General features: G+C 25.6%; 6 protein-coding genes and 1 long non-coding RNA gene across 27 annotated transcripts; 4 read left to right on the forward strand and 3 right to left on the reverse strand.

Moving 5' to 3' along the window:
• The first annotated feature begins 1 nt into the window (after window position 1).
• Cox10 (Cytochrome c oxidase assembly factor 10) lies at window positions 2–2232 on the forward strand. 3 transcript variants are annotated; one of them, XM_086912611.1, is made up of 7 exons: window positions 2–193; window positions 383–431; window positions 505–778; window positions 871–1066; window positions 1157–1332; window positions 1403–1720; window positions 1832–2232. In XM_086912611.1, the coding sequence occupies exons 1-7, from the start codon at window positions 189–191 to the stop codon at window positions 2047–2049; spliced, it is 1236 nt and encodes a 411-aa protein (XP_086768737.1). In that variant the 5' UTR covers window positions 2–188; the 3' UTR covers window positions 2050–2232. The 3 variants fall into 3 exon arrangements, with proteins under 3 accessions (XP_086768737.1, XP_086768736.1, XP_003693482.1); XM_086912610.1 differs by having other exon boundaries at window positions 17–193; window positions 310–431; XM_003693434.4 differs by lacking the exon at window positions 2–193 and having other exon boundaries at window positions 214–431.
• Window positions 2233–2240: 8 nt separating this feature from the next.
• Window positions 2241–8372, reverse strand: Dus1 (Dihydrouridine synthase 1). 13 transcript variants are annotated; one of them, XM_086912605.1, is made up of 10 exons: window positions 8148–8355; window positions 4524–4614; window positions 4127–4403; window positions 3863–4022; window positions 3578–3773; window positions 3228–3476; window positions 2967–3112; window positions 2792–2889; window positions 2548–2706; window positions 2241–2468 (listed from the first exon to the last, which is right to left on the reverse strand). In XM_086912605.1, the coding sequence occupies exons 3-10, from the start codon at window positions 4250–4252 to the stop codon at window positions 2310–2312; spliced, it is 1293 nt and encodes a 430-aa protein (XP_086768731.1). In that variant the 5' UTR covers window positions 4253–4403; window positions 4524–4614; window positions 8148–8355; the 3' UTR covers window positions 2241–2309. The 13 variants fall into 13 exon arrangements, with proteins under 13 accessions (XP_086768731.1, XP_086768727.1, XP_086768729.1 ...); XM_086912601.1 differs by having other exon boundaries at window positions 4137–4403; window positions 8148–8353; XM_086912603.1 differs by having other exon boundaries at window positions 4137–4403; window positions 8153–8348.
• On the reverse strand, window positions 4872–7087 carry LOC100872249 (uncharacterized). Of its 2 annotated transcripts, none has more exons than XM_086912600.1 (2): window positions 6619–7087; window positions 4872–6239 (listed from the first exon to the last, which is right to left on the reverse strand). In XM_086912600.1, exons 1-2 carry the CDS (start codon window positions 6641–6643, stop codon window positions 4981–4983), a joined length of 1284 nt encoding a protein of 427 aa, XP_086768726.1. In that variant the 5' UTR covers window positions 6644–7087; the 3' UTR covers window positions 4872–4980. The 2 variants fall into 2 exon arrangements, with proteins under 2 accessions (XP_086768726.1, XP_086768725.1); XM_086912599.1 differs by having other exon boundaries at window positions 4872–6509; window positions 6619–6785.
• A 77-nt stretch (window positions 8373–8449) lies between the features above and the next one.
• Window positions 8450–17420, forward strand: hob (bridge-like lipid transfer protein family member hobbit). Of its 2 annotated transcripts, XM_086912623.1 has the most exons (17): window positions 8450–8667; window positions 8764–8890; window positions 9005–9196; window positions 9399–9650; window positions 9877–10041; window positions 10138–10350; window positions 10444–10711; window positions 10877–11099; window positions 11164–11285; window positions 11363–11677; window positions 11804–12261; window positions 12343–14437; window positions 14767–15011; window positions 15088–16144; window positions 16241–16458; window positions 16584–16848; window positions 17290–17420. In XM_086912623.1, the coding sequence occupies exons 1-17, from the start codon at window positions 8609–8611 to the stop codon at window positions 17304–17306; spliced, it is 6291 nt and encodes a 2096-aa protein (XP_086768749.1). In that variant the 5' UTR covers window positions 8450–8608; the 3' UTR covers window positions 17307–17420. The 2 variants fall into 2 exon arrangements, with proteins under 2 accessions (XP_086768749.1, XP_086768748.1); XM_086912622.1 differs by having other exon boundaries at window positions 16584–17420.
• Window positions 17242–21989, reverse strand: LOC100869866 (sesquipedalian-1). Of its 5 annotated transcripts, none has more exons than XM_086912624.1 (3): window positions 21822–21989; window positions 18151–18463; window positions 17242–18063 (listed from the first exon to the last, which is right to left on the reverse strand). In XM_086912624.1, exons 1-3 carry the CDS (start codon window positions 21842–21844, stop codon window positions 17707–17709), a joined length of 693 nt encoding a protein of 230 aa, XP_086768750.1. In that variant the 5' UTR covers window positions 21845–21989; the 3' UTR covers window positions 17242–17706. The 5 variants fall into 5 exon arrangements, with proteins under 5 accessions (XP_086768750.1, XP_086768754.1, XP_086768752.1 ...); XM_086912628.1 differs by lacking the exon at window positions 21822–21989 and adding an exon at window positions 18865–19499 and having other exon boundaries at window positions 18151–18482; XM_086912626.1 differs by lacking the exon at window positions 21822–21989 and adding an exon at window positions 18865–19150.
• LOC147656944 (uncharacterized) lies at window positions 18906–19754 on the forward strand. Its single transcript, XR_015293418.1, has 2 exons — window positions 18906–19260; window positions 19397–19754. It is a non-coding gene; the product is annotated as an uncharacterized LOC147656944 (long non-coding RNA).
• On the forward strand, window positions 21813–24001 carry LOC100872127 (corepressor of RBPJ and splicing regulator). Its single transcript, XM_003693591.4, has 6 exons — window positions 21813–22155; window positions 22261–22355; window positions 22430–22680; window positions 22786–22912; window positions 23001–23132; window positions 23217–24001. The coding sequence occupies exons 1-6, from the start codon at window positions 22084–22086 to the stop codon at window positions 23758–23760; spliced, it is 1221 nt and encodes a 406-aa protein (XP_003693639.4). The 5' UTR covers window positions 21813–22083; the 3' UTR covers window positions 23761–24001.
• The last annotated feature ends 1641 nt before the right edge of the window (window positions 24002–25642 follow it).

Genomic DNA, 25642 nt, shown 5'->3' on the forward strand with positions numbered 1-25642 from the left:
TGCTTTTAGGAATTCATTGTCTTTTACATCGATTAGAATATTCGATTTTCATGAGTTTCGATTCAACTACTTGAACAAGCATAGGTTCAAAAAGTCTAGTAAAATTATTTTGAGTTTATCGCAATGAATGTTTGTTCAAATTTTTCTTACGTAACACGAAACAAAAATTGTAAAAACGAAAATATTTCATGATGTAAGTCGAATATTTCGTTATTAAGAAACAATAAAGTGTTTGAATTGTCTTGTGGTTTCATTATTGATGGCATAAAATTGTAATCAAAGACCGGTTGGTTCTTATATTAATTTCAGAATGAGAAAAAGAAAATATTAACTATTATACACGGCATATTTTTATCATGTTATTTATTTTTTATTCAATCAGGATTTCCCGTAGTATATGTCTGTCATCATTGAAACTATCAATTTCTACAGTATGTATAGTGATATTTTATATGAACTATATATTTTGAATTCTTTATTAACTTTTATAATAATTTATTATAGTATTCTACTAAGGTCACATCAAGGATAAAAAACTTAAATTGTATTCAAAAACCACAACATTCATTAAATATTAAAAATCTTCAAAATCATAATATTCCATCAAGCTTCATTACATCTATTGATAATCAAAAAGATACTCAATATGTAGATATAACAAATAATATAAAACAGAAAGATCTATGTATAAATAATAAACAAGAATGGCAACATATAAAACTAGATTCTGGAAAACTTCGAAAATATTGTTTTATGTTATCTAAAATAAGGTTAACATGTAAGGAAAATTAATATTTTTAATTTTATTACTAATGTAATTTCTTTCAATATAAAAAATGAATTATTTTTTCCATGAATGATTAATTTTAGCTTTGGTAGTTATAACCACTATGGCTGGATATACATTAGCTCCAGGAGCTTTTGATGCTTATACATTTATTGCATGTTCCATGGGTACAGGATTACTTTCTGCAACAGCAAATGCTATTAATCAATTTTTTGAAGTTCCCTTTGATGCACAAATGTCAAGAACAAAAAATAGAGTATTAGTTAGAGGTCATTTAACGTATGTACAATATATTTCAATTATAAAAAAAATTATAAAAATTATAAAAAAAAAACAATTCATTATATTTATAATAGAATTTCTTACTAGTCCAGGACAAGCAATAATTTTTGCAACAGTATCTGGTTTTAGTGGATTATTATTATTATATAGTCAAGTTAATGAATTAACAGCAATTTTAGGAGCAACTAATGTAATTCTATATACACTTATTTATACTCCTATGAAACGTATTAGTATTTTGAACACTTGGATAGGCTCTATAGGTAAGTATATTATAAAATTATTAATATTTATCAAAATACCAATAGATATTATATATTGATTGTTATTTAGTTGGAGCTATACCACCGTTAATGGGCTGGGCATCCTGTGTCAATGATATAGTATCTCCAGGTGCTTGGATAATGTCTGGTGTATTATATGCATGGCAATTTCCTCATTTCAATGCTTTGTCATGGAATTTGAGACCAGATTATTCACGTGCTGGTTATAGAATGATGGCAGTCACAAATCCAAAGCTTTGTCGTAAAACAGCATTACGTTATACTGCAGCATTAACAGGTCTTTGTTATTTAGCACCTATTTTTGATGTAACAAATTGGTGGTTTGCCTTGACATCAACACCTCTTAATGCATATTTTCTATATCTTGGTAAGTCAAAAACTTAAGTTATATCTTAAGGAAACAAAAGGAAAAGAATAACATTTTATAACATAATAGTTTATATATTATATAAATTATTTAATTCTGTATTTTTTTTAGCATGGAAGTTTCATAAACAATCAGATAGTAAAAGTTCACGTAAGCTTTTCCATTTTTCATTGATCCATCTACCTGTTCTTATAATTCTTATACTTGTAAATAAAAAACATTGGTATAATGAGAAGAAACAAAAAGATATAATACTTCCTGAAGAAAAAAATAGTGATATTTATGCAATTGTAACAAAAATAATTACATCGACATCTTCAACCACTTAATGAATACTTGTGGAATTTTATCCGTGATATTATGATATTGACTCATGAAGTGCTATTATATTAAGTGATATAATATATTGTAAAACTTCATAAAATGAATTGTAGTATAATTTGTGAATAGTAACACATTATAATACAATTATTATATTAAAATTAATATAACATCTATAAAACAATTAAAAATACGTGTATATATTTTATAATATGTGCCCATATATTTATTTAATTTTTATTTATATAATCTAGAATATCATACAATGTCATATTGTGTCTTCAATAGTTTTTCGTTTTGCAGCAAATTCTATTGCCATTTGTCTTCTAGTTTTAGTTAAATTTCTGTGTCCAGTACAATCTAAATTTTCCGTGAAACATTTGTTTCTACAACACTGCCGACATGATTTATGAACGCATTTGAGACTCTACAAGAAAAGGAAAAAAAAAAAGAAGAAATTAATGAATTCGAGCAAAAAAATAAATGTAAAATTAAATTTTGCAAACCACTGGATTTGGGCAATCGCGACATAAATTGGATCCTCTTTTTATTACAATAGTTGATTTGTTTGGTCGGCGCGCTATACGTTTAAGTTTTTTCAAATGTTTTCGTGATATTTCATTTCCTTCTTCGTCTCTGAATTTTCTCTTAGCCGATTCATTCTGCTAAAAAATGTCGAAATAGAAGAGCAATTATTTGTATACGATATGAAAAGGAGAATGAAAAAGAATGTCTTTATATTAAACTAACCTTTTCGATTTTTTCGGTTTCTGGCTTTTGTATATTCTTTTCTGGAAGATGACGTACATATGGTTGACATAACCATGGAGGTAATTTTAAGTTATAATCTAAAATGTGTATTATACATATGAAATACAATAAATGCTCAAATGATTGTATTTATTGAATAAAAAAATTATCGAACCAGATGTTTCTTCATGCCATATTAAACGTCCTTCGTGATAAGGTAGATATCGATCTCTCAAAGCGTAAACGACATTTCGGAAAGATTCCATAGTAGAGTTTCGAGCCAAATTTTCTCTCTCTTCTTTATTTTCTGCTAAACAAAGTCTACTCTCTAGTTAAAAGAACGCTGAACGCATAAGTTAATTTTTAATTTGGAATATCATTTATACATAAAGGATAAAAATAAAAAAAACTTAGAAAGAAAATTTTTCATACATACGTGTGTTGAAATAATTTAAAAAGATGACCACGGATATAAGAAGCAGGGGCTGGATAACATTCTATCAAATTTAAATATTCAAGCGCTGGCTCCCAACTAGGTGGATAACAAGCTTCAAATATATATGGATTATAAAGATTGCCTTCTGCTGACATTACACCATTAACACCAGTTTCTTCTATACATTTTTGAACATCTTGTAAACATTGTATATTACCATTTGCAAATACTGGAATTGTGACAGCTTGTCTAAATGTTTGGAATAATATCGAATAAAAAATGATTGAAAAATATAAAAAATTTTGATAAAAAGAAAATAAATTTTGTTAATCAAATCTTGTTAATTATACCTTACAGCTTTAATATGATCCCAAGATGCAACACCAGTCAATGGACCTTTCTGTTCTCGAGTTCGTCCATGCACAGTAAGTAACTGTGCACCAGCAGCCTCAAGCATTTGTGCATATTTCACAGTTTTATTAATTTCTGCAAATACTCGAAGTTTACAAGTTACTGGTACATGAAGTTTTTTGCTCAAAGTACTAACTGTAAAATTTTATGAAAAAAAAAAAAAAAAGTATGGGTAAAAATATAAATTGTAAATTTATATGCGTAAATTAAAAATTCTTACGAACCGATTTGTTGAAGTAAATCCCAATCATCTTGAAGGAAAGCACCATAATGGCCCCGTTTAGCAATTGCTTGAGGACAGCCAATATTTATATCGACTGCATCGCAATATGGCTCTGCTAAAAGTGCTGCCTCTAATAATGTACTAGGATCATTACCACAGAACTATAAAACAAAATTAATAAATTAAAAATCAAAATTCAAAATTGTTTAAGAATAATAAAAAAGATAAAAGAAAAAAATAACTGAAACAGGCCTGTTTGACGTACGTATCTATACCTGGACGACCAATGGCCGATCTTCAGCAGTACTGGCAAGAGCTTCTCGTCGATATTTTGGATCTCGACAAAAAACCGAAGAATGAAGCATTGGTGTATAACAAAGATGTGCACCATGACGACGACTCAATAATCTCCAAGCTAATTCGCTCGCATCAACCATCGGTGCAACTATGTATTGTGGAGAACCCAATATATTTTTCCAAATATTCGTCTCTTGTGTAGTATTTGCAAGTTGGTCAGATACTTTTGCTGAAACTGATGACATCTACAAAAATATACAATGATGAATAAATAGGTATATGAGTAAATATTTTATATTTAAATGAATAGCACGGCTTTTTTAAAAAAAAATTCTGTTTTGTCCACGATATAGATCGGTACTCACTTTATAATATTTAAATTAAAGACTGAAGGTGCAGCATATATTACCCCCTTCCCTTTCCCTTTTTCTTTATCATTTATTGTCCACGTTAAAGCTTGCAAGAAAAAAACATACGTTCATTGTATGAACATAATTTACTATATTTACTATTGTTTTAAATGGATTTCGAAAATGAAGTAATTAATTGATATAAGTATCATATTTCATGAAGATAGAATTTATCATCAATAACTCGTGTAGACGAAAAAGATTGAAATACAAATGATGATGATGATATTAATAAACAAGATACTCAGAATGCAATGATAAAGAAGAGAGCGATTGTGGCGTAGCAGATTTTGAAAATTCCGATTCCAAAATAGGAGAAAACTTGATAGATGATATATATGATTGTTTGTCCTTTTTGAAAAATAAAACGTGTTCCAGATCTGTATGTCGACGATCCAGTCATTTTTTGCAATCAAAGTAAAATCTGATTCTGTGATTCTGGTAAATCTAATTTTGTGAATAACGATTGATGTAACAGAATAAATTTTGAATAAAGTGGAGCAGTAAGTGTATAGAAGAGAATGATAAGAGAAGAGATAGTGACTGATATCGATAATACTATGTTTTTCATAAACGAATCATAATCCTCCTTCGTAATTAAATCAGTTTTATTTATTTTCTTCAATTTTTGTATGTGCACTATGTTCGCATCGTCTTGGTCTTGATTTTTTCTTTTCTTTCTGCATTTTTTTCTTTTTTCTTCTTTATTTAAATATGTACGGAGAAATCTTCCTATCCTTTCAATTTTTTTACAAGAATTTGTCGAATCATATGCTATTTGATCAGATATATCGTCATAACTTTGTTTGTCGTAAAATTGTTTCTTTGATATATTCACTTTAACATTCTTGATACAATGAATTGCTACCGAGTTAATTGAAGTAGAGCAACAAAAAATAGATGTTTGCAAAGTAGCATTCCATTTTCGAAATGTAATTGTTGGTTGTTCAATATTTGCCGTTGATGTATCTGTTGAATTTTCCGTTGATGTTTGTTTTGATTGTGATTCAAAAATATCATATATCGAAAAACAAAATTGAAAATTTTTCTCCTTGCTTTCTCCATAGAAAAAAGAAGAGTGAATTATGACTTGATTTGATTTTCTTTCAAGTTTGATTTGATTATCGTTCATACCGCAACAGAAACATTGATTTTCGCCATTTGCGAAAGATGATAATAAGAAACAACGAGCAGAAACAAACTCACAAAAACCATGTTGTATTCTTGATTCAGGAACTATTTGCTGAACTGGTGTTGATGAGCTATTACCAATAACTGTGGTAGTGATTATTTCAGTAGAAGTGATTTTTGTTGTGACAGAAGTTGTGGTGGCAGCTGCAGCAGCAGTATTAGTTGTAGTAGCAATTGTAGTAGCAATAGATTTATTTTCTCTTTTGTTTCGTATATATTCGTATGTAGTCAATCCAAGACAAGCAATATAACCATGAAAAAAGCACAAATGAAGTAAAAGTATTGCTACAATTGCTGAAAGGATTCCAATCGCGGAGATTGCGATTATTATAGTAGTATCCGAAATAGGAACGATAAATAAAACTATAGAATCAGTCGCGTTTTTCGTAGTTGCATTAGTAGCAGGTTGATCTATTATTCGATCGAAGAACAACAGCAATGACAATTCTGTCACGGAGAGACTGGTAACAAACAAGCTTGCTAGAATTGCAGAAATTAAACAAATTAGAAAAGCGTAATAGTTTCTAGCTCCAATGCAATTATTGAGCCATTTGCAATGATGATCGAATCGGATAATGCATTTGTTACAAATTGAACAATGCTTCGTTCTTTTACTTTCAATAGTTATATTACAAAGATGACATCTACCGTTTTCAATTACATGTGAATGTTTATTTCGATCGAATTCCGGTATAATTTTATTTGTTGGCTGAGATCTGACGCGAGGATCTGCCGGATCTAATAAAATCACTGCCAAATGAGAACAAATATGTGTAAAAAAGATTATAGCAATAACGATTGAGAAAACTGATCGTAAATTTGGTTTGAGAAGTGGTGTTAATATTACAAACGTATTTACCACGATAATTAAGATCACAATCCATCCAATTACTTGTTGGGGGTGCAACGGAAATTGAAGTCCGTGCACGCGTCTAAATTTTCTGTGTTCCAGTGTCATGAATATATTACTTTGTTTCAAACATCATTTTAATAGAATATTATTCGTAGTTTTGCTTTCTTCAATTTGCATTACACAAAAAAGATCTCTTTTGTCCACATTTGCTACTATTGATGACTTTGTTGTTGTTTTTTCTATCGTCATCAATAATAAAGAATCAATAATAAAGATGTCATCTATTCTTTCAATTACTTTTATTTTTCTTTTGTCTTCTTTCTTCGTTATTTTTCGATTTAATGTCTTTTCCGATTATTCAAATGAGAAATCTTTCTCATTTAACCAAATTTAAGTTTATTATTTACTTTTAATTTTGTTATTTTTTCACTGTCAATTTATGATAATAAAGTCAACTTGTTGGAACATTGATCATGATGTGGAATTCTTTTCGAGAGTCCTCGGTAAAACTCGGTCATTCGATAGAATATGTTCTGAATCGATATTCGCATGGTAACGGAATAAATGTGTAAATCAAGCGAAATATATTTTTTTATCATGAACACAATTATCTTGTTTTTTTTTCAATTTTTTTTTAAAATTATTTTTTATTCATATATATTTATATATAATATATATTTATCGATTTATAAGTTGACTCATTTCAATTTCATATTTTTATTATAAAACTACTATAAATATATTATAGTATAATAAATTAGTATAATAGATAAAAAATTTAATTTAATTTAATGTAAAATTATCTCGACTATCAAATATTAAAATTATTTTTTTGTCTAAATATGTTTCATATAATTTTTTATATAATATTTATAATTATATGGATAATATCATTCATTAATTTTGTTAATATAAATGAATTCGATAAATAAAATATTGTGTAATATACAAAAAAAGTATCAAATATTTGAAAAATATTTTAGATGTTATAATTACGTTTCGCGTGTGATTCTACGTATCTACTTATACATTTTGGTTAATATAAAATTTAAAATATATAATACAATATACATATATAATTAATATATTCTTATGATTTTTTGCAAGCTTATATTTTTTTTCTACTTATATACTTTTTACATAATATCAAATATTTTTATTAATTATATTATCATTGTTACTATTATTGTGATTTTCTTTAACTTATTAATATATAATTTTATTTTTATTTTTTTAATGATGTAGAAAAAGAGATAATCATAAAATAAATATATAAATAAATAAATAAATTAGAAATTTACCATCAATTTTAATCCGACAATACATAAATATTTCTATTATATAATTAGAATTTTTTATAGTATTATAGTAAATATATACTTATTTTAAAATTCTTTAAATTTTTTTTAAAATATGTATGCGTGTTTTTTTTTATATACTATATACTCTAATTTATTTAAACTTTTTATTTTTCAACAAATTTTCATATTTTATTTGCTTGAATAAATTATATTAAAATATGTGTATCAACTAACCTTACTTTTTTAATTCTTGAAGTTGAAAGGTTAATTGTTAAATTTTATTAATTTTAATACACAATGTGGCGTATTTGCAAAAAATATTATTTTTATTATAATATAACTGTAAATGAATTTAATAATTAATGATATTTAAAATTAATTTTATCACTTATCATAATCTACGTAATCAAAAGTATTTCGAATGACTAACAAATATGGTTGAAGTTGCTCGTTTTTATATTATCGAATCACATTATCGAAACATCGATATATCGATATATTATTACATGTATATATTCAAGTAAAAACGTATATATATAGATAGGTATACATATGCAATTTGTCAACTGGTATGTTTGATTAAAAAATTAATTTGATGAAAAGATTATAATTATTCTACTATTTTGACAATAACTTTTGGTACTATTAAAAATTTATACACATATTGTTTCTACAGTATGTAATTGTATGTAGAAATGACTGGTTTAATTGCTTTGTGTGTGACTTCTTTTATTCTCTATTGTTGTTTTACTTGGTAAGATTCATAATAATTATATATGGAAATTCTGTAATTCCATACATGAAACGATTTAATAATAAAATTTAATATATTCCTTTATTTATCTATTAGGGTGATACCAAGATTTTTAGCATGGTTAGTAAAAAGACGATACAAAATTTATCTACGTGTCGGTCATATTTCATTACCGTATTTTATATTACGTGACGTAAATATTTCTAAAAATGGTTTTACATTGGTAAGTTTTTTTCACAAAAAAAATTATTTATATTATTATTTATAATATTTTTATAAAATGCATTAGAAAATCATTATTTATTTCATTAAACTTTAACAAATTCACTAATTTTAGCAAGTGGAAGAAATCAGTATACGAAGCAGTCTCTTTAGTAGTGATGTTGCAAAACTTTTAGCTGTGATCATGAAAGATGTTAGAATTAATAAAGATGTTCCAATAAAACCTTTACAAATATTAAGAAAACCAAAGAAGCCAATGGATTTTCGAAATAAGAAAATTCCACCAATAATTATAACATTTGTACAAGTATGTATATTGTAATAGTAAGATTTATTTAAGAATATAAGAATATAAAAATGATAATTTATTAATAATATTAATGATATTAATATTAATAAATTATCTTATTTATTATTATATAACATTAAAATGATTTTAATTAATTAAGGTATTTATAAATTAAGTAATTTGTGAATAATTAAAATAATCACTTTGTGAAATATTTTAGTTTATGGCTGTGCACGTAGAAAATTTAAGTCTTCTGATTTTGGGTAATGGTTGGTTAGCTAATGGAAGTGCTGAAAGTCTCACTTTAGATGGTAGTGTTGTTCATGGAGCTCGTACTCTTCTTGCATCTGCTGCCATTATAGGTGGAGCAATGAAATTATTACGTCATGCATCGGATGCCTGTCTTTCACAAATATGTTTTGCTGGAACAGCTGAAGCAACTTTGAAAGCACAAGGAGAACTTTCGGTAGAGGTATAAAAAAATTGTTTATACGATCTATATATATTGTATAAGCATACTCGTTTTGATGTGCAAACTGCAAAGGCTAGGCAACAATACAATACTATGTTATGATTCAATGATGTAGCTTAATGCTTTGAACGATAGCTATTTGTGTTTAGCACACTTAATGGATGAGCCTGAACAACTGTCCTTTGCAATGGGATTAGATTGGAATCAAGCAGGATCTAATTTATAGAAATTATACATCGGAATCACGCAGACAGAGGGTTCTGGAGGAGCAGGTCTTATTACATTCTTCAAAGACAGAAGTTCATTAACTAATGCTGCATCTTCGTATTCAAATGTACATGTCAATCCTTCCAATAATCTTTTAGCTCGATTAGCACCAGTTATACCAAAGGTAAATTCATTATTATGAATTGATTAAAATCAAAAGAAAAAAATGAATATTGTTTAAAAGTAATAATAAAAAAAAAATATGATTAAATATTTTTAGGATTTTAATTTAAAAGTGGGTAATTCTTCTATAATTACGGGTAGAGAAGATGGCGTAGTGCTTGGTTTAGAAGGTACAATGAAAGGTTTACAAATTAGCACAAAATTCCAACCATTTGAACCACTATTAAATTTCACTTTAAATTTGGATGGATTATCAATTCGAAGTAAACTTCCTGTTTTGACATTACGATCATTAATAGTAAATTCAAAGGTAACATGTATTTTTATATTTATATGTGTATTATTTTAAAATATTTTTTATTTCAATGAATTTTTATGTATTAAATAATGAAATCGCTTATAGATGGAACAGGATATTTTACAAATTGCTACACAGATTAATAATCTTTCTATTATTTATGATCATAAAGACTGGGAGACAATATTGTTTAATAACGATAACGAAATTTCAAGACCTGTTGGTAATATAACATTTAAGAATAAATTACCATGGTTAGATGTAAGAGTAAATACTGAACTTTATGATTCCTCGTTATGTATCAAATTATTGGATGTTCACGAAGCTTCATGTGGTGTAGCTCATATGAAATTTTCATTAAATACATTTGCAGGTATCATTTGGTATTTTGTATCTTTATATTCTTAATATATTTTATATTTTAAATATATATATATATATATATATATATATATATATATTAAAATTAATTGATTAATAACTTCTTAATTAATATTATTTATATTATTAATATTACTAATATTACTTAATTCTGTAGATATAATAGACAATTGGAATACAGAATTAGTAGTAGAATCTTTGTATTGTACTTTAAATGGTTCCAATGCTTTTATTTCGGAATCATCTCATCAATGGGGAACACCTTTGTCTATTGGAGTATTATTAGCTACAACACGTACCAATGCTATAGGAATTGCTGTTGATGCTCTTGTAACTGAATGGAGTTTAGAACTTGCTAAATTTCTCGAAGAAGCATACAAGTAAGATATAAAAAATTATAAGAAAATATATATTCTAAATGTATTTACTAAATTTGTTCGGTAGATGTTGTCAAATATACAACAGAAAAATCGAAACAATGAAAAATACTAAAAAATCAGATAATATTATTCAATTAAATCTCAAAATTACAAATTGTAATTTATTCTTTATCGCAGAAAATAATCGTACGTATATATTTTAATATTTTAAATAAAAATTATAATTAAAAGATTTAATACTAATACTTCAATCAATTATTTAGTATCCATCATGATGCGTTTGGATACTGCAAGTTTAGAATATAATATAAAGCGATTAGTGGGTGTGACAGAAGGTGTAAGCGCGATAACATTAAATAAAAATGAACCAATTGTATGTCAACATGCACAAGCATTAGTACATCCGTTTTTAGCTATAAGAAAGTGTAAAGGTGCAATAACTCCTGAAATGATAAATATTAGTTTGGATGGTACCAACTTGGCATGGAGTCCAAATTTACATCTTCGTCTTTTAAAACTTTGGCTCGAATCTGCAAATTTTAGATCTATTATAAACAAAAACTCTTCTATTGTTCAAGGTTTTTTTAAAATATATAATATATTTTTTATAATATTTTTATTTATTTTCATTATGTTTAATTATTATTTTTTACATTTTTTTTTTGTTATATTTTTATGTATTTATTTATAAATTTTATTTACAGGTGAAGACATTGAAAATCAACAGAAACGATCGATAGATATATTGGCTACTAGCAGTATCACTCTATCTATAGATATTTCTCCAAAACATTTTTTGGAACTTTCATCGGATCAATTACGTTGGTCACAAGGAGAATGGAGATTAAATTATTTACGTGCTACTTTAGACATGGCTGATATAATTATGATTGAAGGATTTGAATTAATTAGAATATTAAATAATGAAGAAGTGCAATTAGAACGCCAAAGTAATGAAGGTTTTGTTTTGGATTGGAACGAAACTTGGATGCTCAATATCGAATCGGTAAAAGCTTGCTTCCCATATGAACATCAGTTTACTGATGCAATTCAAAATGAATTATTCAGTATAAAGAAATGGTTAAAAGAAATTCATTCATCGTCATCGTTATCAGCAAGTTATGAAAAAGAAAAACGTTTGCCGTACGATTTAATTATAAAAGTATGTATGTATAAATAATTGATAATAATTATAATATCTATTTTTTTAATCGATATAAAAAAATTATTTTATGCATTATAGATTAAAGAATGGATATTCGAAGTAAGCGATGATCCATTTGAAGTACGTTTACGAGATAATTATGAATTATTAGAAGATGAATATAAGGAGAGCTTAAAAAGACAAGCGATGCTCGATACTAAAGTGCAGGAATTATGTCGAGCTCATTTGTTGCTACCTCAAGGTAAAGTAGAAGAACTATATGCTAGTTTGAATAAAAAGAATGCCGAAATATATGTACAACGATGGAAACAAATGCAGCGTGCTGGTCCAGCTAGAACACGATTATTTGCTTGGTCTATGATAGATATCGAGATATTAGCCTTAGCTGATCCATCGATCGACGGCACGGAAAATGCGATAAAAGCTCTTCGAGAAATGGATGCAGAAACTCCTTGGCCGGAGGATGGTCTTGAATTTAGTACTTTATGGGTAAGAGGAATCAGTTTAAAGTGTGCTGAATGGAAATTACAATTACGAGATTTTCCGCAACCATTACTCTTAGTGGAAAGTTTAAGCGTATGGGGCAGATTAGCTGGAGCAGAAGCTTTAGCACCATCGAGAGCTAGACGAACTGTAAGAATCGAAATTGGTACACCTTGGGAAGACATTGTTATAGAAAGAGGAATGACATCGTTGAAATATTACCATGATCTTAATTGGGATATCGATAAGTTTAGATATGCATTTGGTCCTTGTTGGGAACCTGTGATAGCACAGTGTAATCTTAGTTTTGAGAAAATTATTCATCCATCACGAGATCCAAGTCCCCCATTACCATTTTGGGACAAAATGCGATTAGCCCTTCATGGAAGATTAACACTTTGTGTAAAACAATTAACAGTTCTATTACATGGTTCGTTAGATCCATACAACACTACAGAAGAAATGGAGCTTACGTGGACAGGATTGGAACTCGATTGGACACAGGGCAGGATTATCGTAAAAGGAGATTTGGATGTTTATGTTCGTACGGCCAGTAAATATGATGACTGTAGATTATTACATTTACCGAACGTACGTTTAAGCATAAAATTAGCATGGGTTTGTTTAGGCGATCCTAGAGACCATCATGCTGCGATACCTTGTGCTCCAAATAGATTACCAGAATATTCGAGCAATCAAGAACACGATTCATTTAGAGCGTTTCGTTCACAAAATTTAAATGTTAGTCTTTCACTCGAAACGAAACCAACCGGATCTCCGGCGTTGGCAAGTGCACCAACTGCCTTATTATATGGTAGCACTCTTAGATGGTTCGAAAATTTAAAATTTATTTTATCTGGAGCAACGAGACCAACAAGAAAAGGACCACTTTTTAAGAATATTAGACCTAGAAAAAAACAATTGAGCAGACATTATAGGAAAGTTCGATTAACTTTAGCTTTCCATCAATTTCATGTTAGCTATTGGATGTCATTCGCCATGCAACGCGGATTCGAAGTAACTGGCGGAAGAGTAGTATGTAGTTGTGAGCATAATTTATCGTTACATCCGATCGATGATGGACTAATACATCGACCAAGAGCTGAATGGTCAGTAGTGTACATGAACTGTGAACTTAGCGATGCGGAAATTTGGTTAAAAAGTGCTCTTCACGAGGACAAGGAAAGCGCTTCTCTTCGACAACCAGTTGAAAAATGTTATTGTTTAAGCGTTGCTCGTGTGAGTTATGGTAGAGAAGCAATGGTAACTGGAGTTACTGGAGGGGATACTCCTACACACAGGCTTGTTGTACATGACTTGAAAGGAGCTTGGACGAAAACGAATAGAGATGTGGCATTTGCACTCTTTGATTCTTTTATAAAAACTCAGCAACTCAAGAAAAATCTTTCTACTGCAGCTTTGAAAGGCTTTCATAGAGAAAGTTCATCAACACCGCATAAAAATCGAACAAGATCGATTGAAGTACAAAATGTAGCGACTCAAGTGAACACATCGTCTGCAGCAAAACCACAACAGGGAGAAGCTGTTGGTATGTTACAGAGATTAATAGCCGAAGCTGCAAATAAACCAGTTGCATTCAGCGATGATCTGTCGGTACAAACGAGAGGTCAACAATTGCGTGGACTAGCAGCTTGTCATCAAGATGACGTTCTTCATAAAAATTGGTTAAGTATGTATGAATTTAAAGTATGTATACATTTATAATATATGTATATAAGTATACATTTTATATTTTATGTTATTATTCACTTTCATATAATTTCAATATATATATAAATATTCGAATCTTACATTACAAAGAATTTTATCTGTTCTATATTATTTTGTATATCTATATATATATATATATATATATATATACAAACTTTCAATAAAATCAGAATTTTTGATAAAATGAAATTCTTTGTAATGTAGGATTTAATATATTAAATACTTTTTTTATTGATTGTATATTCATATATATAGATAAGAAAAAAGAAAAAATTATTTTTTTTTTAGTTGCTTTAGTGAACAGTCAAGTATTATTGAAAGGTATTGAAACACGAGGCTACGTAATTTTATCTGCGGCAAAAGCGGAAATATTACAAAGAATACATCAACCTGTATGGAAAGAAAGAACTTTAGTATCAAAAACAACCTGGGTTGGATCATTAGAATGTATGCAATATTATGCAACTGTTAGTGCCAACATCGATGAAAATATCGATGATAATATAATGTGGTTGACATTAGACAATATACAAGTAAGTTAATAGAAAATAAGTTGTAAATAAATTGCAAGTAAAATTTTCGATATTGACTAAAGTTTATATATTAAAGGAAAAAGATTCAACTGTAATAGCTGGCTTACCAGATGTACCAGCGCTAGTAGGTTCAGGACAAAGTGTTGGTGGCGTAGTAAGTCAGACAGTTGGCGGTGGTGGTGGGCCTCAACATCAGCTACAACGTATTGTCTCGAGATGTAAATGTGAATTCTTTTATGTTGGTTATGGACAAGCTTTGGACGTCGGTTCTGTTGATCAAGTTCCACCACCACCAAGAGAAGAAGTCAGTCCGTGGGAAAGAAAAGAACTTTTAGCAGCTGATGCATTTACATTGATGCATCACGATTTAGATGTCTGTACGAATTCATTGCAGTATGCTATGATTTTAGATATCGTTAATAATTTGCTTTTATATGTCGAACCAAGGAGAAAAGAAGCGTCGGAACGTTTGCAAAGAATGAGATTTCAATTGCAGTTACACTCGGTCGAAGATCAAAAACGGCCAATTCAACAATTACAAAATACTGTACGTGGTTTAGTGGCAAAATTAAGGAGATTGGAACGTGAGACTTATTTAGTGCAAAAAGCACTAGCAGAGGAATCTAGTCCCGAATTACTAGCAGAAATGGAACGGTTGGAAGTTAGAGTTTTTGAATGTAAGGAACAACTTGGAGCAAAAGCAGAAGAACTTGATGTTATGTTAAGTTGTTATAAAGAAACAACTACTCCAACTACAGCTTCTACTACATTGAAAGATAAGCCAGCAGCAGTCGCAAGAGTAGCAGAAATTTGCTTCAAACATGCTCAATGGAGATTAACTGATGCAGATGGTCAATTGGGAATTGCTGATCTTATATTAACTAATTTCTTATATACTAAAACAAGTAAAACCGATGATTCAGTTGAACATCTTCTCGAATTAGGATATGTTAGGATGACTAATTTACTTCCAAATCAAATTTACACGGAAGTGTTGACACCAACAGAGTTACAAAGTAATATGCCTGTCGATAGACAAAGAGCTCTTCGCGTTTTCTGTAGAGAAAAAGCACCAGTTGCTGGAATATCTGTAAAAGAACATTTCGAAATTAATGTTGTCCCATTAACAATAGGTATTTATCATTATATATTTTTTTTTTTTATTTATTCTTTCACAAGAAAGAAACATATATCTTTTTCTAAAAATTAATCAAATCTTTTATTATTAGGATTAACAAAAAAGTTTTTCAATACAATGCTCAAATTCTGTTTTCCTGAAAGAGATCCAGAAGGAATAGAGGAACCACCAGCACCGCAACGAGATTCCTCTTTTTATGTTCCAATCGAAAGAAGAGATGATGTAGAAAAAATGAAAGAACGAGCGGACAAAAATAAATTATTTATATATATTAAAATACCTGAAGTACCCGTTCGTGTTTCTTACAAGGTATCTGCATTAAAATTTTATAAATAAATCATATTTTTATTTCTTTGAAACAATCAGAATTAGAAATTATAAAATTATTTTTTTTTTTGTATCTTTATACATCATGCATAATCTTTTATATACAGGGAAATAAAGAAAAAAATTTAGAAGATGTTCGTGATTTCGCTCTGGTAATACCAACTTTAGAGTATCATAATGTTACTTGGACATGGCTTGATCTTCTTTTAGCTATGAAAAGTGACTCTAGACGTGTAATATTAAGTCAAGCTATTAAACAAAAATTACAAATTAAACCACGAGGCCCACAAGAAGAATCCGCTCCACAAGAAGAAGATAAAGCTCGACTCTTACTAGGTGCTAGACATTTACCGGGTGATGTGAAAAAAAAAGGTGTCTTTAAATTTAAATAATCTTTTAAATTTGTATTTGAATATATTATTTACACAAATATGCAAAATGTCAATATTTATTCTAATAAAATATCTAATAAGAAAATTGTTAATGCAATGTTAAGTATTTTTTTTATTAAATCAAAGTGCTATTTTTTTATAGAATTTTTAATTATTTAAAACTTTATTATCAATTTATTGGACATTTTTCATCCAAATTGTCCAAATTTCTTTTTTTAATCCAAATTTGATGTTTTGTAAATAGTATCTTTTATCATATATCTTTTATTTAGATATATGATATTTATTTATGATACCTAAGAATTATTGTTTCAATATAATTTTAATTCATTTTACACTTCACAATTATGTGAATCATGTTACAATATATGAATTAGTTCTCAATATAATTTAATAATAATGAATATATTGTATTTTACAGGCACAGTTTCTATTTGAGACAGCAATAATTTGTAATATTTTAATAACGATTAAAATTTATAATTATATTTTGTTGTATATTGATTGTAAATATTTTGATCTTATAAAAATAAATGATACATTCCAATAATATTTAATGTATATATAGTCGATGGAAGAAATATAATGAGATCTTAAAATAAAATATCAAATAGCACCATTAAAAATTATACATTAATATTTAAAATTAAATATAGCATTTTATCTTTTAATAATAATTAGTGAAAAATTGTCATGAAATTTTTTTTTTATCTTTTCATTTATCACGATTTTCAAACATGTAGATGAGACAAATTTACGAACTTAATATATTTCTTTTATCGACTACTTTATAATCTTACATTGAATTAAATATTTACAATTTATATATAATGCATTATTAAAAACTGATCAAGGGAGCTTCAGCAGCTTTCCTTGTGTGTCTCCATTCATTTAAATCAGCTAAAATTCTTCTACCATACATATTATGCAATTCACGGAATGTTATCCTTGTTCTTGGAACATTTTCTGTTCTTCCAGGAGCAGATCTAACACTCTGTGAACGATGATGAAATTCTGATCTGTTAAAAGGATTATGTCGTTGCCTTGGTGGAGCTTTAGGAGATTGTGAAGGAGCTACCACCATTGTTGTTTCTTCTTCTGCAGCATCCAATTGTCTTTGTAAATCTGCTACCATTAATTTCATATAATCATAGCTTGCACATGCTAAAGCTTTCATCCATTGCTCCATAGATTCCTAAAAATTAATTATATACCTATCTTGTGCATTGTCTATTATTCTAGGATTAATAATTAATATTTTAGAATTAAAAAATATCTTTACTTGAGATTCTGCTGCAAGAGCATAATTTCTATTATTTGGACCATGAAATACAATTTGAAAACCAAATTGTTCCTCATCTTCTGCCAATTCGATAGTACAACCTTCAAGAACTATCATACCAACTGGTTCTTTGTCACCGCGTCGATCGAAATAAAATAATATATTTCCTTTGAGAACAAACCATCTTTTTTGATAACCACGATTTAATTCACCACGTTTGTATAACCAGCCTTCACGATCCACTGGTGTTGCCGAAGTTGCAAAAGCTACCATGTTTTTCTCGTTTATTTTCATTGCATTTGAAATTGTATTTCTAATAGGACAAATTAACTCTAAAATAATTCACTTAAAATAAGTCACAAATAAATTGATTAATTTTATATAATATCTTTCTTAAATAATATATCCTAGTATTTTTTTTTCTTGAATTTTTATATCGAACTGAAATAACCTTATATATTAAAATAAATAAAAATTTTCAATTAATATACTTCTAACAATATACGACAAAAATCTCTAATATTTATAATACTACCTAGCACTATATTATAATAACTTTCTTTTATAGAGCACTTTTTCACCAATCTATAATAGCATATAAACTATTATCTTTTCTGACAATAATATATTTATATAAGATATATTTATATGTTACGTATTTCTTGCGTTATAAAATATTTGACATAAAATTGCAATATTTACTGTTATACTAACCTTCTTTGACTGAAAAAACTATTACGCGCGAGTTTGACGTCACACTTTGTGAGAGATTAAGTAATAGAGGAGATATAAATTGACGATATTAACTATCAACTGTCAACTATTTATATTTTCACAACTTCATTTCTTATCTATTATTCTTAGCATAGAATTTGATGTTATTATTTCTATTACTAGTATTAGATTATGCGGAAATATGTCACGTGATGCAACATTTAATTTTGATAGAAATCTGGTTAAAACCTAACCTTATCAAGGCGTCAAACTACTTTTATTGAAATGCAGTTTATAGTTTTGTAATGTGTTGATTTTTTTTTAATTTTATTGTTTTCTAATACTTTGCAGTTTCGAAATGAGTAATAGAGATTTAAATATTTTACATTATATAATGTAATTTAAAAAATTGTTTAAAATTTATAATATATAATAATATGGCTATTTTATAAATAATAGTGATAATCGCAATAACAATATGTTTTCTTCTCCTTTTTCAAAAGAAAGAAACAATTATGATGTATAATTGCAGGATTCAGATTTGAAGTCTTCGCTTGAAAAATAACTCATACAAGATGAAATGAAAAATATGCAATAAAATTATTATAACAGGAAAAAACTAATAATGATAAATAGACCAGAAACTGAAGAATAAGAATTCAATTAATCATAATATAAATTTTATTATGAAAATATAGAAGAAAAAAAGCCAATAATCTTTAGAATAAAAATCAATCAATCTTTCATGAAACATATAAAAAAAAAGAGAGTTAAGATATTTTCTGAACATTATTAAGATAGAAGTTTTTATTCATTTTAACATTTTGAATTATGTAAAATAGTATGATTTAAATACAATAAAAAAAAATTTTTTTTGAAAAAAACAAAAATAATCATATAAAATATTATTAATAAATCTATTATATTAAAAAAAAAAAAATAGAAATAGTACAAAATAAATATTTTTTTATTATTAATATATAAGAATATTGATCAGATATCAAAATATATAGAACTTTATATATTTTGATATGACATGTCAATGAAGTATATCAATGAAAGTATAAATTTATTTGATTCTAAATGATTTTGCAGAAAATTTATATAAGTGTTTTATACACAAAAATGTAATTATCATTGAAAAATATATTTGTAATATGTATGAACAATATGTCTATATATTAAGAAGGCAAAATTTATTAATTTCTTGTTTAATACAAGTGTTAATGAGAAAATTTTCTCAAATATATTTGTCATTCTATGTACTTAGTTTCAAATTTATATAGTAATAATATATCTGATGAAATTAATGATTATATTCAATTTATATATATTTCTTATAAAATTCAAAAAAAGAATTTTAAAAAATTTTCAAAAATTTATGCTATTTATATATATAAAAAATAAAACAAAATGTCTCATTTATCCATGGCTTTGTTTGAAAATATATATAGCAATAGACAATTTTATATAATATTTTTGCAAACAAGAGAATAAAATCTAAAAGTGCACTATTAATATTATAATATTTATTTTCTTGCTCATTTATCAAAGTATATTTAGAACTTTTAAAATTTATATTATAAATGTTAGCAGATTCTAATATGATTTCAAAATAATAACATTTTAATATTATCTGTTTCCCAAATGTTTTAGATTTTTTAAATTTTTGAATAGCAAATTTTTAAATTTTACATAACATGATTTATATAAATTTTTATATAATTTAAATAAGTATTATAAATTTTAATAAATATTAGATACTTATATAAAACTAATGTCAATGAAAAACAATCTACTTTCTTCAGAATGCATTGTTATTCACAATAAAGTTTTACAAATAATAGATATTAAGGATTTAAAATTATTTAATTAACCAAATAATAAAAAAATAATAAAATTAATATTTAAAAATTTTATCAAATTTACACTTTTAATAAAAGTATAAAAGAATGTCTAAATTTAATAAGAAATTTTTATATTTATTATCATAATTTTTAATAAAATACATACAATTAAACAAATACAACAAATTTATATAATAAATATAAAAGAAAATTTCATAAATCTTTAGTATTGAATGAATGATAGATATTGCCATTTTATTTTTTCATAATTGAAAAGAAATTGTTATAATTAAACATAAGTAAATTTTAAAATAAAATTTTAAAATATAATTAAGAATCTAAAAGAGAAATTGATGTTTAAAAACATTGCAGATATAGTAATTTTTTTATCATTATTTAATATTTGACATTATTGCATTCCAATGCAAACATAAAAAAATATTTTTCAATTATAATTATACAAATAATTAATTATACATATTAAAGTGACATATATACATATTAATTAATTATACATATATAAAATTATACATGTAATATAACAAATAAAAACTTAGAATTAAAAATAATGAATAACATTTAATTACTAGAAATTTAATTATTAAAATTATTTAATTTTAATATATTCAAAAAATGAATAACATTAGAAGAATGAACTGGGATTTTACTTCTTGATCAGAATGATATAAATGACAGCAAATAAAATGACTATTAAAAAATAAATTTATAAATTTATACATATTATATATTTATATTATATTTTATATATATATATTATAAATTTTAATTAATTAAAATATATTAAAAATTTTAATTTTAATTAAAATATTATATTATAAATTTTTATATATTTGTATTCATTTATATATTCATTATATATTTATATATTAAGCTTATATTTAAATTATTTATATATTATATATTATATCATTGTGTATTTTTATAATAAATTATTTAATTTTTATTCTTTTATTATTATTTATTTTTTTTATATTTCATCAATATTGTATATTTTCATAAAAAAAGACATTTTAAAACAATTGCAAATGTTTAATTTAGTACTAATATTCACAGCTACAGCAAAATCTCAGCATACAAATTAAAAATCACCTGTTGCATCCTGTTATATACATGGTGTGTCTCTGCTTAATTTAACAATAGTAATGGCGACATCATTCTTCTCCTATGAAAATTTGTTGCTACTTTTTGTAGAGGGAGTAGTATACCGTGCTCGTCTGACAACACTGTTTGATATTAGTAAAAGTTACATGATCGAATTATTATATTGTGTATATTTATTTCATTATTGATTTATTATAAATATTAATGTTAATTAATTGAATATTAAAACGTATTTATTTAATTATATAAAATGGGAAAGGGATTTAATAATTACATGTGCAAAAAATTTTTTCATCCAGCATCTCGAGACAATTTAAAACGAGTATGTTTTCTCAATTTTTTAGGTTACTTGTTATTTATATAATAATTATTTTATATTATTATGTATTTATTATGTTATATATTTATTTTTATGTTATTTTTTAAGGTATGGATGGCTGAACAACAAGCAGAGGCTTATAAGAAAAAACAAGAGGAATTACGTGTTCAATATGAAAAAGAACAAGATCTTCATAATAATAAGTAAAATCATATTCTTTTAATTTAATTTTTTTAAAATATCTTTCTTATATTTTTTATTACTTTATTTTTTGTAGAGCTTTATTGAGTAAAGAAAGTAAGGACAAACTTAGTGTAAATTTTATGTATGAACCACCACCTGGAGCAAAAAAAGAAAGAGAAAAAGAAGACAATGAACCAGAATATAAATTTGAATGGCAACGCAAGTATAATGCACCAAGAGAAAGTTATTGTAAAGGAGATAGTGAAATAAGAGATCAACCATTTGGTATTCAAGTACGTAATGTCCGTTGTATCAAATGTCATAAATGGGGACATATAAATACAGGTTAATATAAAAATATACATATTATAAATATATATATGAAATAATATGAAAAGAATAAAATTAAATATAAGAAATTAATTATTCAATAATATATTTTAATTGCAGATAAAGAATGTCCTCTGTATAGTCAGGCAATGAGTGTAGTAATGGCAAATAATTCACCAGCTACATCTACTCCAGATGCTTTAACACTAGTTCAACAAATGAGAGAAGATGGATTAGCACTTAAAAAGTAAAGATAAATTTAAAAAATTTTTTTCTGATTTTAATTTTAATAAATATTTTTTTTTTTCTAATATGCTATATTAATTCCATTATAGATCAGCTCTTAGTGCTCAACAACATCTACGAGTTCCTGAGCATGAACATCTTATGGTTTCAGATGATGAAGAACAATCTGAAATTACATTCCTAAAAACACTTTCTAAAAAGCAAAAAAAGAAATTATTAATGTATGTTGACAAATATTTATATAATATTTATAATATAGTAATTTGAGAATAATTGAGATTAATTAATAATGTTAACATTTATAGGAAATTACAACAACTTGAAAAAAGGACTAAAAAAGCAGAAAAAAGAAAATTGAAAAAACAATATAAACATAAAAAAAATAAAAGTGATATAGATAGCGATAGTGACAATTCCATCAGCAGCGATGCTAGTAGTAGTAGTAGTAGTAGTAATAGTAGTAGTAGTACTAGTAGTAGTAATAGTAGTAGTACTAGTAATAGTACTAGTAATAGTAATAGTAGTATTCAAAGTACTAATACCAGTAGTAGCATCACAAATAGCTATGATACAAAGAAATTTAGAAAGGAAAAAAAAGAAAAAAGAAATTCTATTTCAAATGGAGATTCTAAGAATTATCAAGAAAAGAAGGAAAAAAATAAAACAGATAGGAAAAAAAGAAATAGATTTAAACATGAAAAAAAATCCAAGCATAAAAAATCTCATGAATATGATATGAAAGAAAATAAACATAAAGAATTTAATAATCACAGAAAAAGAGAACTTGAAAAATTTACTGGGAAAAGAACTAATGAAAATCAAAATAAGAAGAAAATAAAACGATATTAAAATATCTTTTCATGTTAAAAATATATACTAATATAAACTCTGAATTGAATGTAATTATTAAATATAATTAAACATATATATTATTAAACATAACAAACGATATAAATCATTTAAATGGTATAAATCATAAAACGGATAAAATATAATGTATATATATATATATAAAAATCAAACAATGATGATTTTCACATGATTTTCAAACAATGTCTAAAAAAAATATATAAAATTATATGTAAAAGTATCTTATATTCATTTTTATGTTTTATATCGAGGATAACGAATTTCTCGTCAGGGATTATAATAATTTCTCTTAGTAATTTACATTTACTCTATTTACTCCAATGTATAATTAAAAAATAGAATATTAATGATATTTGAAATCATAAAAATCTAGAAAAAGAAATGATAAAATTTCAATAGTTTATAATACAAAAATTAATTACATAAAAAATTAAAAGGGATAAAGAAAAATTATAGCTATTAATTCGTTATCCATATCTTATCTGAACAAAATTTGGCATTTTCATTTAAGAAGATTTAAAATTTAATATTGAAAATTTATCCTTGTACTTTAAATATTTCATATATCACATTATAATTACAAATTTTCGAAAAAAGATTTTTAAGATTTTTAAAATTTAATTTTTTTTTTTATATTTTCTAATTGATAATTTGTTTGACTTGAAACAATTTATATAACTGGCTTGTATATTTTTCATAATATTATGCAATAGAAAGTATAATAAATAATAAGTATATATAAATATTTATATATACTTATATATATATATATATAATATATATAATAGTATATATAAATATTATATAAATTAAATATTTAATGAATTTCAAATATATACAATAAAAATTAAATTTTTGTTAATATAGTATAAGATTATCTAAAGAAATTTTTTACACAAATATTATTTTAAATTTATTATTATTTCATCTATAAGTAGCTATATTCTTTTATTATCAATATATAACATTAATATTATTAAGTATTTACAGAATTTCGGTTTTGAAAAACATTTTCAAAAGTCTGTAACTGCTTAATAAATACATATTATATAAACAGGACTTTTGTTAAAACATTATATATACAAGAATGAATTTTAAAACATTATCTATATGAATTTGTAATAATATTATGTACTAATATTTATGTAAAATTAATTGCTAAGCTTTTCGATATGTCTTTCTAATTACAGATACCAAAACAATGTAATAATTTCTAAATTAAATTTAATAATATATATCATTGGATATATATATGAATATTTGAAAATGCTTCATTTACTTCTTTATATAGTAAATTTGTTATGGAAATATATGAAAATGAAATCATTAGAATAATATTTTAAAGTTTAAAGAAGGAAGAGAGCATTTTCATATCTTTGTATATTTATTTTACAAGATATTAATTTCTCACTCTCAACATTTTACTTTTATAACATATTAACTATTAACAAGAATTTTACATACATATTGCTACACACACGTGTATAGGTGAGCATATATAAGTTTTTCTATGGAAAATTTAATACTATCCAGCTATTAGCTGTGAACACTTGGGCAGTTAAAATTTTTGTTATATAATTGTCATTTTCACAACGATTATATGTAAAAAATAAAATAGAATTAACAGTAAATAAAAAACAATGACTTATTATTATCTATAAAAATATTATAGATATAACTTAAGCATATTACTGTATAATATATAGTGAAAGACATAAATAAAATATCAATGAAAGACATAAATTTGTTCATGTGTAAAAACATATACATATTTTAACGAACGAATATAATTTTAAGGAAACATATAAGATGAAACATATAAGTCTTCATCAAAAAATTTAAAATATATTAATTAATTCCG

The sequence above is a fragment of the Apis florea genome, unplaced genomic scaffold, assembly GCF_048593485.1.
Source record: "Apis florea isolate Af1SG1 unplaced genomic scaffold, ASM4859348v1 contig_3493_pilon, whole genome shotgun sequence".
Taxonomy (NCBI): Eukaryota; Metazoa; Arthropoda; class Insecta; order Hymenoptera; family Apidae; genus Apis; species Apis florea.